Source organism: Salvia splendens, chromosome 22, assembly GCF_004379255.2.
Source record: "Salvia splendens isolate huo1 chromosome 22, SspV2, whole genome shotgun sequence".
NCBI classification, from domain to species: Eukaryota; Viridiplantae; Streptophyta; class Magnoliopsida; order Lamiales; family Lamiaceae; genus Salvia; species Salvia splendens.
In genome coordinates, this window is record NC_056053.1 from 21,163,627 (window position 1) to 21,178,373 (window position 14,747).

The following is a 14,747-nucleotide window of genomic DNA, read 5'->3' on the forward strand; positions in this document are numbered from 1 at the left end:
TTCACTTGGATCTTGAACCTGCGCCGTTGGATGGAGGGTTGTGTTTGTTATGTGTAGAGTGTATGACGGTTTGTGTTTCACTTTACACTCCTCTCTCTCTCTCTCTCCCTCTCAACTTAGTCGATTCAGTGACTTCTCTCTCTCTTCTCTCTTCTCTCTTCTTCTCCGATGACTTCTCCGGCGGGTTCTCTTTGATCTTTCGTTGTGTTCTAGTGTGATTGACTGGTGGTGTAGCTGGTGAAGGCAACTACTTCGATTGCCGGTGTGTTCGTGAAACCTAGGGTTTTGGTGTGTGAGAGATCTGGTGCAAGAGTGTGTTCTGTGGTTCTAGATCCGGTGTGAAGGAGTTGTGTGGTGTTGATATCGATGGTGAGAGGTGAATCTCTGGTCGGATTCGACGGTGCTCCATTGGATCTGGTTTCTGGTTGAATAGATCTGAACTGTCAGCGGGTGGCTAAGCCACAACTTGTGATCTATTTAGTTTCTACTTGTTTCTTGTTCTTCTTATGGGTAATATCTTTAGATCTAGTAGGATCTTGCTTGTTATTACTAACTAGTGTATTTAGTGTGCAGGCTTCGGTTAATCAAGGAGCTAGCTAGGGTTTCAACCGAGAGTTGTAATAGCTAAATTATATTACTTGTAAACGTGCTTGTAGTCTTGATTAAAATCAGCCGCGTGGTTGAGAGTTTGGCTGAGCTCTATTGTAAGAAGAACAAATAGGTCTCGGTAATTAGTGAATCCAGACTGGTCTGATCCCTACAATATTAAAATGAAAATTGTGATTTTTTTTTATAGTTAGTAATATTATATTTGTAGCTAATTAGATAGATTATTTTTGTATATTCGCCGTATTTGATTTAAATCGCTTCGACAAAATTAATGGTTATAGTGCGTTGGTGAATTTGAAAATGATGTTTGGTTTGACTGAAATAGAAAATTGTTTTCAAAATAATAATGATGGTTTTTGTCTACGTAGGTAGAAATAGAGTAATTAAGTGAATGCAAGATTTTGATTAAATTTAATATCCATGATAAATATTATGCATACTATTTAATCATATTATAATAATTATATTGTAACGTTATGATGAATATACTGTAATGTTACGTAGAACTATTGGTTGACCTATTCAGATTGTTATGACTAGCTAAATAAATACTCCTCTACTTAAGTACCACCTTTATAATTAGGGTCGCCAAATTATGCGGGTTGGATCATTATCCGGTTAATCCAATATCTACTCAACCCAAGAAAGTCAAATTACTTACATTTTGATTCGTAAATATATCCCGTTCTTCTCTGTAGCATAGTGTTTTCTACAATATCGAAATTTAACTTATGTAGTTTGCATGAGCAAATGCCTTCCTTGGATTTGGAAGCCATTTCTCACACTCCCTCTTCGGAATCGAATACCAATCTACCATCACGCCAAGGATCTTTGTTTCGGGTCCTCTTGTTGATAACTTCATTCAATTTAGTATACCATGAGACGCAACATCGCCTTGAATCTACATACAACAACTGCACATTCGAAGAGATTTTAGTAACTCTTCAAACCCTATACCTCAATAGTCATAGATCCCAAATTCACGAGGGATATAGTCTTTAGCTTTGTTCTCCGTTACGACAATGTCAACATTACTTTATCTTATGCCTTCAACTGAAGCTATATGATGAATATATTTTAATGCAAAATTACATATTTAACTATGCATAATGTTATTACAGTTATATTGATTCTATTATATGATTATGTTGATAGTTTGGTAACACTATACAGATTCACTTGTTTAACTTTGGTTATTGTTATTTAATGATTACACATGCAAATTTCTTCAGTAGAATATATGCAATTAAAATTTTATTAGACTTTTTATAAAATTATCTTTAATTTTATATATATTGTATGAAAAGTAATTTAAATTAATAGAGTTATGTAAGATATAATGTTTTAAGATATTTAGAATATAGAAAGTAGATCCACAAAAATTTAGTGATTCGTGGACAAATTAAGTAATGAAACACTTCATAGCAAAATTGAATTGAAGTAAAAATGACATAATTATTCTAATCGATTTTATTTTATTAAAAGCTGCTACAATATGCCTCTTATTTTAGTTGTGATATAATATTCATATCTAAAAGTTACTACTATTTAGTCTTAATTATAAAATAATTATGAGTTACAAAAGTTATCATATCACTCCTATGAAGAACTAATACGGAGTATCTAATGACAAAATGAATGATTTAGATTTAATCCACGCAACTTAATTTCAATTTTGCTATCAATTTTGTTTTATAATAAATGAATATGCACAGTCTCCCATTCTTATTTTCGGAATTAATCCGAAAAAGTGTTGTTAACTTAACCCCCTAATCTAGAGGAATTAATTCCGAATAGTAATTAAACCTTCATAATATTTCAAATAAAGAAAAAAAAAGGAATACCACTGCATTAAGTAAACAAGTTGAACTATATAATATACAAATTGAAACTGGTCAATGTAGAAAAATCGTTGATTTCTCTGTCCCATGACTTCACTTGTCTTTCTTCTTTCTCTTACTTAGGGATGAATTTTGCCCTTTTTTCCATTTTCCCTTTTCGTTTTTTTAATCTGAAATATTAATTATGATTAGGTTATCGACGAACGACCATTAACATGGTTGATATCATGATTTGCGTTGTGGGTACTACCACATCGAAAGTAGACCATGGATGAGGTGGAAGACAAATGAAATCATAAATTTCTATATTTTTAATAATAATGCTCAAATCATGAATTGACAAACATAATTTATTTTGATAACGAACTCAAGAGCAATACAGAATTAGAAAGAACACCAAATAAAAAAGGGGCTAATAGTAGAAATATAACAAATACGACAACTACTACTAATTATCAACGCAACACAATCACACTACAAGCCATGTTGGGGCCCTATTTGCCGATGGCGGCAACGACAAATATTCAACAAAAACGGGCATGCATAGCAATAAGACAACGCCTTCCCAATATAATGCAACTGTAAAATCATGGATTAAATATGCGGCAATGGTTTGACCACTAATAAATGTGGATCGTAGACATTTAATTTTGTGAAATTAAATGCCATAGCGGCGATCTATCATTTACGTAGGTAACTGTATAGATTCAGCTTTGCTGGCAAATCCGATTTCCGGTGAGTGCGAAATAGCTTGGATTAAAGTTGGGCATATTAGCTTTAAATTAAAGCTTGGAGATGGAGCTTAGGGAATAATTAACTAGTGTTTAATTCTGCCACATTGGAGATTACACATCTTAATGTTTATTATATATTCAGTGACTTTATGTTACTTAATATCTAGTCCTTGATCAAACTACTGATGTATCCAATCATACAGAGTTCGCCATACGTAAAAGGACCTATGAGGTTCAAGGGACAATATTACGGGTTTTTTTCCAGGTAAAAATACCAAAAAAAGGCTTCTTAGCTACATATAGCATAGAAATAGTGATTATTTAAGTCTACATGTTTGTATTGCTTCCCTTTAATTTTCCGACTATCAATATAAATGATTAAAATGCAGTTGATTTCACTCTACGAGAGTTAAAGATGTTGCGAGTGAAGCAGAGATATGCGTTCCGTGATCAGCAGTACAACGGTTAGTGCTTGATTCGTGGCTTCTCTAATGATTAGTTTCTTTTATTTAGTCAAAAGTTTTGAAATATCCCTATAATTACCTCTTTTCTGCAACCACAATGAAACCTAATTTCTTGATGTTGGACAAAGAAGAAACCCATGTGATGTCTGAACAAGCTTCAATTTTGTCTTACAATGCAGGAAAGTTTTCTATTATTACATTTGAAGAATTCATTAAGATTGCTCTGGGTGCACCAAGGGTTGTTGGAATATATCCAGAGATAAAGAATCCAGTATTCATCAATCAACGTGTGAGCTACCCACCTCTTGCTGCTCACCCAATTTTGAGAATATTTCATCAACGATTATTTTATTATGATACCAGTTATACCATACTATTATGTACAAGACAACCTGTAACTTACATGCTTTTTTCAACAGGTGAAATGGCCAGGTGGCAAAAAGTTTGAGGATGTGTTCGTGGACACACTCAAAAAATATGGATATGAAGGCACTTATTTGTCCAAGCAATGGATGAAACAACCTGCTTTTATTCAGTCATTTGCTCCCACATCCCTTACCTATGTATCAAAACTGACCAACCTTCCCAAGATATTTCTTATCGATGACACGACAATGCCAACTCAAGACACAAACCAGGTTTGTAGTTTCCGTCTATCCTTCTACCAGAGCTTTCTATAATGTTAAACTAAAATTGTTGCTGGAATGCAGTCATACTGGGAGATCACTTCGGATAAATATCTCGACTATATCAGGGAATATGTTGTGGGAATTGGGCCCTGGAAGGATACCATTATTCCTGTATCATTTAATTACATGCGAACTCCAACTGATCTTGTAGCCAGAGCTCATGCCCGTAACCTTCAGGTAGCCGTGTGTCTTTTTACTTTTCTGACAAACAGTTGTGATCTCTTAAATTAGGAGTATTTCATCTCAACAACTGATGATGTTGGTTACATAATTTGCTTCACATTACATGATTATACGTAGCACATTTCCCTTCTTTGAAAAATCAATGATAAATTGCTTCCTTGGTCTTGTTCAAGTAGCTTACGACAACCTGCAGACAGTAGTATTCCTAATTTTTGTACATGGAATCGTCGCGTCTAGTTTATTTATGGTCTCAAATTCAACACTTTGGAATGTCAGGAAAATGAGGATCAAATCAATTGCATCAAAATTCTAACTTATTGCTGCACTGTTGATCAGGTACATCCATACACTTTCCGGAATGAGTATTCATATCTGCACTTCAACTTCAGCCAAGACCCATATAATGAATACGCTTACTGGATAAATGAGGTTGGTGTTGACGGACTCTTTACAGATTTCACAGGGAGCCTCCATCATTACCAGCAATGGACTAGTCCCCTCTCGGTAGGAGAAGAGGATGCATATAGCCTGCTCGATAAAATCGTAGCTATGATCACCAAGTTTAGACACCCATAGTGTCTCATTCTTTGGATTGGCTTATCTGCCATGTAGATTTTTTTTCTGTTTTGATAGATAATTAGGAAGGGAGAATTTGTCATTGCCAGAGAAAAAAAATAGTTAATGGTTTCTCATCTAGAGATGGACAATCCCTTTGTAATTTCGTTGTATGTATACTAGTGTGTAATGCTTTGACATTACCCTAATGAACCTTCATCTCTCTGGCAAGTAAATTAAAATTTGAATTAGCCTTTTCTGTTTTATGTTAAACTTAATTTATACAGAATGTGAAGATACTTCAAAACTGAGCTTTGCTGATCAAGACAAAACTCTGCTGATCATACCAATATTAGTATTATATTACAATAATTCCTAACCATATCAAGCCTTGATAAATAAAAAAACAAGCTCAAAGGCAGGCAGGCATCAATTAAGCAGATTCTTAGATAGTTTGATCTTTGTCATATCTTCAACCAGATACTTGGATTCAGTTGCATAATCAATTGGAGCAACAGCCCTGGCTGTTATCCTCTGTCTCTTCTCATTGTTGTACTCATTCGTAGTGACACTGACGCGGAAAAGGTGAGGAACCCATGTTGCCTCCTTTAATTTCTTTTGATAACTAGCTTCTCCATCCTGAAATCATATGCATCAACAAAACAAATTTATCAGATGTTATTACTGCCATCAAGCACAAATATATGAATGGTTTTTCTAAATGGATGAGATGCTGACATGAAGTTTTATCTCGTTTAGTTCATCAGCCGTGCATCCAATCATTTTATCCGCTTGATCATTTGAAAACTGAGATAAACGCTTCACCACTTGCATCAGAGACCTTTACTGCCATTATGTATCTGCAACAAGCAAAGAATTGATGAGTGTGAATAAATTGGTGAGGTGACTGATATTGTGATGAAATGAATTCAATGTGCAGACCGACCTCAAACTGCAGACATCTTCATTCTTCTGGCACCCTTCGCACCAATAGCCGGACCCTACAGCTTCAGTAACCTTCTTGCTGCATGTCTTGCAAGCACGGTACCACATTGCTTGATCGGGTTTGATGGCACTGATGTATGCTTTGATGGAGAAGTATGCAGGCTGTAAAGAACAAACAAACATACCATGTTAAATTAAGATTATCAATCAAGATTAACATATTAAAATATCAGAGCTGCAAGATATATACCTTGTCCTCTCCCAAGGAAGGGTTACTGGTGATATGAGATAAGGAAACTCTGTCAGAGTACATGGAACGAGCTCCATTTCTGTTGGACGGGCTTTGCCCAATAGCAGCCAAAGAAGTATCTTTGCCTTCAGAATCATACCTGTTCACCAAAAGATCAGAATATCATATAGAGTTAGATAAGCTGAGTTGTATATACAAGTTTTCAGATTGTGATAGTTACTCTTCCTTACCAAAATCTCAACTTTTTGGCCTCTGGCATGTCAGGGTCGACTACCATAATGCTTTTACTCAGTGCTGATAATGATACACCTGAATAGAATAACAGAGGCTGGTGATCAGATGACCTTATCTAGATAATAATCAACAAAGTGTGATCATTACTTTCAGTACCTTGAAATTCACCAACTTTAAGAGATTTCATAGCGACTACAGGAGATTTATTAGCCATATCAAGAAGTTCTTGCCCAAAGCTCGTGGCAAGATCGTTCCACAGAGACACCACCACAGTTTTCTTACTGAAATCACAAAAGATGGTGCAAGTTTAACTATACGTACACAGATATATATGACTAAACTTCATAAAACAATAGATATAACATGATAGGAGCATACGTCTCATCAGCAATGACTATATCACGCTTTGGGATAGTCTCATTGTTGCTCTTCCTTCTAATACTCACTGTAGGAGACACACTCTGAACCACGCCAATAACATCTGCAACAGTCAAAACTTACATTACAATGCTGACATTAGAGCATCAAGCATTCGTTAGATTTAATGTAGTCACCTACCAACTAGCTCCCTTCCATTGACATATGGACCTAACTCATCAATTGGGGTAAAACTGAATTTTGTTTCAGGAAGAAAGGTTGCCTCATTGTTGTCTTCCTCCCTTCCGAATTTTCATTTAACGTCATCTCATAATCATTTTCTACAGTTTGAAATTGCTTGTTTGCTAACTTCAAGGTTCCCTTCGATATGAAGTAAACCTTCCCCATCCTGAAACGTATCAAAGAATTTCCTTTGCAGCATCATTAAAACATCGTTGCTTGTATTTGAGTGCCCTAAAAAAAGCAACAATCACAACTCTCAATTACTAGATGACCCGACGATATACACAAAATCTTAACATTTTCAAGAAACCTAATGCTTAACTTACATCTTCATCTGTCAACTCTACGTTGAATACGCAGCCTTCTCCCCTAGCATTCCTGTAAGTCCGCATGTTTCCCTTCCCTGTAACCCCCGGACTTTAATGGTCCAATTTCCTTGATAAGGATTCAAAGAAGCAAGTGGATGGACTCGACGTGTCATTGACATTCGTGCAGCTGGCGCCATACTGCCATTAATCACATTTCACACATGAGGAAACAATCCCCCAAAAAAGATCTTCCATGCTCTTATAGCAACATGCGTTTAGTAAATTAACAGAGTCATTAATCTTACTTCCCACGCTGATCAGGAACAATTTGAGCAGCAGATTTAGCCATAACTTCCTGTTTTGGTTTCAACGCAATACCAGCAGAATTCAGTTTTCACATCAACATCCATTACCTGGTTCGGTTTCAAATCAGTCCCCTACCCTCAACCTTCACCTCGTCCTTATACTCAGCCCTCAAGCGCAGGCGACACAGGCATCACACTTGGACACAATCAAGAACCTATAGCAGAATACAAATCATTTTTACATAAAAAAAAGTGTGGGCAGGAGATCAAGCTAAGCAGAGCATGAGCAAATCCATACTTTTTCGTTCTTTGTTGGGATATCATTGAGAGTGTAGTCAAGAACACGAATGAGCCCCAAATTCTGGATCTTCCCAGATGTCACTCTTCAGACGCTAGAGTTGACTGCAACAAAGCCCTCACCTTCATTTTGCCATCACTCGCCATAAACCTGTAACAATTCCACAAACCATAACAAATTCAAAATTTTTCGATAATCATTTCTACCTAAGGTCCTAACTGTTGACTCAAATCTAAGCATCAAAACCAAAATGTATCGAATAAGATCCAGCATATGCTTAAACACAAAATAACATTTGGATATATGAAATTGAATCAAGGGTTTGAATCCGATGCAATCCGCAATTGCACATTGTCAAATAATAAATAAACAAAGATAAAATAAAATCTAAAAGGCGTACATGTATTGTTGCCGGTGGCCTTGAGATCAAGGACTTGTACAACGATTTCCGGGAAATCGGAGGAAGAATCTGGGCATGGATTTGCTAGAATAACTGATACAGAATTTGGGCTTACTGTTTTAGCCATTTTATCCTGTGATAATCGTTTACAGCAAAAACAAGGTAGGTGCGAAGCAGATCACTGATGTTGGGGAAAGGGTGAAAATCAGATATGGATTTGAAGAATGAAGGAGAAGAAATGAGGGTTTTGTAGCTCTTGAGAAGTGAAGCGGGAGAGAGTTGTCATCAACAATAGGAAACTTTTTTTATTTCGAGGGAGGTTTTTGGCGCCAATGATTTAATGCTATAATTATTATTTTAACTATTTGAAAAAAATACTGATAGTATGAATTTAATTCGTTATTTATTTCTCCCTTTTCCATTACAATTAGTTGTATTACAATTGAGTTAATTTGATGCAAATTTCATAACATTTAATATTTATAATATTTTATTTTCTCTTTAATTATTTATATTATTATATTCCCTATTTATTTGTTTTCTTTCCTTATTTGCTTTGTTTTCTAAACATACTTTATTTTTATTTCACTTTAACTATTTAAATATTAAATTTAATTTTCGTGCCAATAGAAACACCCTCCAAAAATTACATTCAATTTCAGTTTGTATTTTGTTCTTATATTAGGATTTATAAAACATAATTTTATTATTTTTAATTATAGATTTTATGTTTTTTTTAATGATAATCAAGTTTTTTCATAAATAAAATTTGATTGGAATTATAGATATGAGAAGAAATCAAAATAAGAAATTAGAAAGTACAACTGTTTACACTGATAAAATCCGATAGTTTAAACTTATTGGACTGCAAATATTTACCTTCTTTCATTACTAAAGATTGATTTCTTTTACATGTTGAAACCATACAAGATATTTTGCAAGCAACATTTTAAATTATGAGCACCCAACTTAGAAAGATAGATAGATCATAGATTCACTGAAGTTTTATATCCTAAATGGGAATCAAACAGTCGGTAAAATTCAATTTAATTCATGATAACGAAATTTGAAGAGTCCTAATTAGTAGTCAAAACCTGTTACTTATATTTCGAGTTTTCATAGTTCAGCCTTCATGTAAATAATATGCATTAGTAGGTAGTCTTCTCCAAATATTACCTTGCATTTTAAAACCATTTATATGCAATATTGAATGATTGAATCATAATGTCTGTTTAAACTGCAAAACAACTTAATTAATAAATACTGCAAATACTGCAGAGATAGTCAAACAAGAAAAACTCATCCCACATAAACTAACTTGTTTAAATGAATAACTTGGCAAGTAGTAAACAGAATTGAGATAATTGATTCCACATGTTGCAAACAAAACTTAGAGCCGTGTTTCAATGTTAATATAAAGTTTAGCTAGATCAGGCTAAGCAAAATGTTTAAGACGAAATAACAAGAGACAAAAGCAGTAGACACAAGAATCCTTCCAAATCGACAAGCTTAGAAAAGCGATGTTCCTTTGCCCTTCTATCTCCACCAATTTCAAAGTGTTTGCACCTCTGCAAAAGAAAAGAGCACAAATCATTTTCAAGCAAGGATAGGTGAATATTGCTGCCAAAACACAAAATGCAAGAACGAAACACCAACCTTGATTGGGTGTGCTGGGAAACATGTTTGCAACCCTGGCACTGCAACCTCAGCACAATCTTCTTCGTCGTTTTAGCCTAACCAGAATATGATAAGAAGTCAGCCATTTGTGAAACTGACAATAATTCTAGGTTAACCACTAATTGCTACCCAGTATTCACTAAACCAACATTAATTTGGATAATTATTTCTACCTTCTTGTGGAAGACTGGCTTGGTCTGACCACCATAACCTGACTGCTTGCGGTCATAACGACGCTTCCCCTGAGCTGCCAAGCTATCCTTACCCTTCTTGTACTGAGTGACCTTGTGCAAGGTGTGCTTTTTGCACTCCTTTGACTTGCAGTAAGTCTTTCTTGGTTTTTGGAACGTTCACCTGAAAATACATAACAATAAATACGTTAGCATCATCCAAGGGAAAAAACAAAATGTAGTAAGTATATTCAAAAACACTACATCCATTTCGAAAGCATAACGTACTACTCTAATAGAAATAGCTTGGCACCCAAATAATTGAAACTTTAGATAATACAGCATTCATCAAGTTCAACAACAAAGAACAAATGAGTTGAATACTCTAAGATCATCAATGGAATGTTATATCACCCAGAAAGAAATCAATACACCAAACTGACATAACCCTTCTCCTCTAGGTATAAAGAGCCCATAATCAAACAGTCAACTAAACATGTTTCCAACCAACATCGAGATTTTCCTTTGGTTCACACAAGCTCTCATTTTAGCTTGAAACACAACACAAATTACAAAAGAAAAAGGAAACAGAAGTCGAACACAAAACAAGGATCCGTGAACCAGAATAATCGGAACAAAAACAATATAATATAATAAAAAATCATCAAATACATTACAACCATCATGAAAATATTACTACAGAGTACAAGTCTATTAGTGATAGCCCGAAAATATTATCTACCTACAGTCTTGAGATAATACAGCATTCATCAAGCTCAACAACAAACAACAGCGAATGAATTATGAAAACCCTAAGCTCATTGCTGCAGCTAGATTAATGGAATGTTACTCTAAACCAAAACAAATCGATACACCAAACTGACCTAACCCAGGAATCAATAACACACATTTACGTCCACAGACAAAATCAACACTCCCCAAAATCAAATAATCAACTCGACACGCTGACATCTATCCAATTCCAAACAACCTCGAGATTTCCCTTCCGCTTACACAAACAAACACAGCTTTATATTGAGAGTGGGAAACCCAATCCCATTACAGCTAGAAACAAAGCACAAATTACCCAAAACAAAAACCGACCTTGGCTGCAAAACTAGGGTTTTTCAATCACAAATGTTAACAGGACTATGTATAAAATAATTCTAGAGGTGAAACAATTGGGGTTATTTCTGCTGAAAACAAGCGACACTAAAAAAATCATCAAAACCTTAGTATCACAATGAATCCATAAATCTTGCAGAAAGCAAAGCTAGTTGTAGAAAGAGTCGGAGAGATTACCATGGCTGACGGCAAGAGAGGAGCTCTGGGAAATGTGATTCGGTTTCTGCAAGTGCCGCTGCCGCTTCTGTTAGGGAGAAACTAGGGTTGGTTAATGTATAGCTTAGTCTTATTGGGCCAGCCCAGTACCACCAGGATTTGTTAATGTATAGCTTATCTTATCGGGCCGGCCCAATACCGATACATGAAAGGAATAACATTATCGGTTTAAATTTTAAGATATTAATCCGTATATTACCAAATTTTCTGTTTTTCTATATTTATTGATTTATCAATTATTTCACATTTAATCAACCTTTCCTTTTTGCATGCAATACATCTTGGCTGGGCTGCCATTGCGAAGTTTCGATAAGATAATTGGGATTATAAATGTTCTATAATGTCTCATGGTCTACATGAAATTCGTAATAAAGTAGAGTTCAAACTAAATGCCGAATCGAAAGATGGAAAAGGGATTGAATATTTTGACAACTTGGCATATGAATTAGAAGTTGTTGAACTTCCATTTCTCATGGGGCATGTGGATGAGGTTTTGAGTGATGCCAGTAGTTGGATTGAAGATATGTGTTCCTTTTAGGTCATCTTCTGATGTATGTCTTCGTCTTTCTGTGTATCCGTTAATTTTGGATTCCTCTCTTTCGACTAGTTATGTCAGTACATAATTCTATATGTTTATTTCCGTGTATAATTTCGATCGAATCAAAGCTAGAGTAAACTTCATGATATATTAATATTTACTCTTGTATAGTAGTATTGGAGTACTACATATTAAAAGTCATGGCAAGATAAGTTGCCGTATTATTTTTTTTTAAATACACGAACTTTTGACATCATCTAATTTTTTTCAAAACTTTCTTTTAATCAAATTACATGAAATTTTAAACTATTTAATTTTGCTTCAAGCAAACAATTCCGATGAAAATATTCGTGCCGCCGTACGTACTATATTTCACTAGTTAGTCAAAGTGAGAAAAAATTGTTGAATAAAATGGAAGGCTACGTACCTTCTTCCACGTTGACACCAATGTATTTTTCTTTGCAGGGGGTAGGAAATTTAAGAGCAATTCTGGCTAATATAATAGTAATAATACTAATATCAAACGTCCAAAATCGCACGAGGGTAAATGGGCCACGGAAAATATTAAAATAATAATTATGGAATTATGCGGTTTTTAAGTCTATGTATATTGGTTTAAGGAAACGGAAAATATTAAAATAATAATTATGGAATTATGCGGTTTTTAAGTCTATGTATATTGGTTTAATTCCTTTCAATGACAAAAATGATTTTGTTATTTGGAAACATAAATTGAAATGTATTCTTATTCAACAAAAAGTGTTTAAGGTTGTTGATGGTTCTTTACCTGATGACACTGCTCAAGAAAAGCTTGATGAGATGAATGAGTTGGCTAGAGCTACTATCGTGCTTAATTTGTATGATTATGTGATTAGGAAAATTGATCATATTGAATCTGCTTCTGAAATATGGAAACATCTTGATACCCCGTTCACTGAGACTTCTATGTCCTCTAGAATGTATTTGCTTGAAAAGTTGTTTAAATTTAAGCTTGATCTTGCAAAAGACATTGATAATAATGTGGATAGGTTTCAGAAGCTTGTGCAAGATATAAAAAGATCTGGTGATAAGACAATTGATGAATACACTAGTATTGCTCTAATGAATACTATACCTGATTCTTACAGTGATGTTAAAGCTGTCATTAAGTATGGTAGAGACTCTGCTCCTCTGGACTTAATTATTAGCTCTCTGAAATCTAAAGAACTTAAATTAAGGGAAAGGTCTGCTGACAAGAATGCTTTTAACAAGGCCTTTGAATGTCAGAGGTAGACCTAAGTCAAGAGGGGGGGGGGGGAATGAATCTAATGGTGGATCTGGTACCAGCTCTAATTCTAAGAAAAAAAACAGATCAAGGTCCAATAGTAAGGACCCAAAATCTTTCAGGAAGTGTTTTAATTGTGGGGAAGTGGGGCACTATTGGAAAGAGTGCACCAAACATAAAAAGAATAAATCCCCTAATAATAACACTCAGCTTGAAAATCTTGTAAATATGGCCAAATATGATGCTGACAATGAATCTGTGTATATTGTGCATGATTTGATGTATATAAATGTTTTTCCTATGTGCCCATTTACTTCAAATGATTGGCTTTGTGATTCTGGATGTACTTATCATGTTAGTCCCTTCAAGGAAGTGTTCATTGAAATAACGCCTGTGACTAATACTTATGTGTCAATGGCTGATGACAAGAAATGTGAAATTCTTGGAATTGGCACTGTGTGTTTAAAATTTGATAATGACTATGTGTTGGACCTGAAGGATGTGAGATATGTTCCAGATCTTTGCTATAATTTGATGTCTTGTACTGCCCTTGAGAACTCTGGCATGGGGGGTAAATGGGGGGAAGACTGCATGAAAATCTGCAAAGGTTCAATGTGTTTGTTTAAGGCCAAAAGAAAATGTGGTTTGGATGTCTGTACTGCTGTGCCTCTTACATGTGAAAAGCATGTGCCAATGTTGTTAAAACTAATAAAACTATGTTGTGGCATAATAGACTTGGTCACATGAGTGAAAAAGGCCTAAATATTCTGAAAAAGCATGCTATTTTATCTGATACTGAAGTTCGTGGTAATTTGCCTTTCTGTGACACTTGTGTGCTGACTAAACAGCATAGGGTTACTTTTCCTACTCCTGTACCTGCAAATATCAGTAGACATATTCTTGAATACTTGCATATGGATGTGTGGGGCCCTGTTTCTGTGTCATCTCACTTTGCTTCTGTGTATTTCTTGTCTATTATTGATGATTTTCAAGAAAAGTTTGGTGCTTCCTCATGAGACATAAGTGTGAAGTGTTTGAAAAACTTGCTGCTTGGAAAACTTTGATTGAAACACAGACAGGTGAGAAAATTAAGGCTATAAGAACTGATAATTACTTGGAATTTTGTAATAAAAAAATTAATGATTTGTGTGCTGATTTTGGAATTAGAAGACATAAAACTGTTCCTTACTCCCCACGGCAAAATGGGGTGGCTGAAAGAATGAATAGGACCTTACTTGACAAAGTGAGATGTATGCTTGCTAAATTTGGTTTATCTAAGAAATTTTAGGATGAAGCTTTGTTGACTGCTGCTTACTTGGTGAATAGATCTCCCTCTGTGCCT

At 34.9% G+C, this 14,747-nt stretch overlaps 1 protein-coding gene, 1 long non-coding RNA gene and 1 pseudogene across 2 annotated transcripts; 1 reads left to right on the forward strand and 2 right to left on the reverse strand.

Moving 5' to 3' along the window:
* The first annotated feature begins 3,599 nt into the window (after nt 1-3,599).
* LOC121786903 (glycerophosphodiester phosphodiesterase GDPD5-like) lies at nt 3,600-5,096 on the forward strand. Its single transcript, XM_042185502.1, has 5 exons — nt 3,600-3,648; nt 3,828-3,937; nt 4,068-4,286; nt 4,359-4,514; nt 4,857-5,096. The coding sequence occupies exons 1-5, from the start codon at nt 3,600-3,602 to the stop codon at nt 5,094-5,096; spliced, it is 774 nt and encodes a 257-aa protein (XP_042041436.1).
* A 71-nt stretch (nt 5,097-5,167) lies between these two features.
* LOC121787093 lies at nt 5,168-7,790 on the reverse strand (annotated as a pseudogene).
* Nucleotides 7,791-9,740: 1,950 nt separating this feature from the next.
* Nucleotides 9,741-11,579, reverse strand: LOC121786345. Its single transcript, XR_006047140.1, has 4 exons — nt 11,565-11,579; nt 10,266-10,446; nt 10,072-10,148; nt 9,741-9,983 (listed from the first exon to the last, which is right to left on the reverse strand). It is a non-coding gene; the product is annotated as an uncharacterized LOC121786345 (long non-coding RNA).
* Between the last annotated feature and the right edge of the window lie 3,168 nt (nt 11,580-14,747).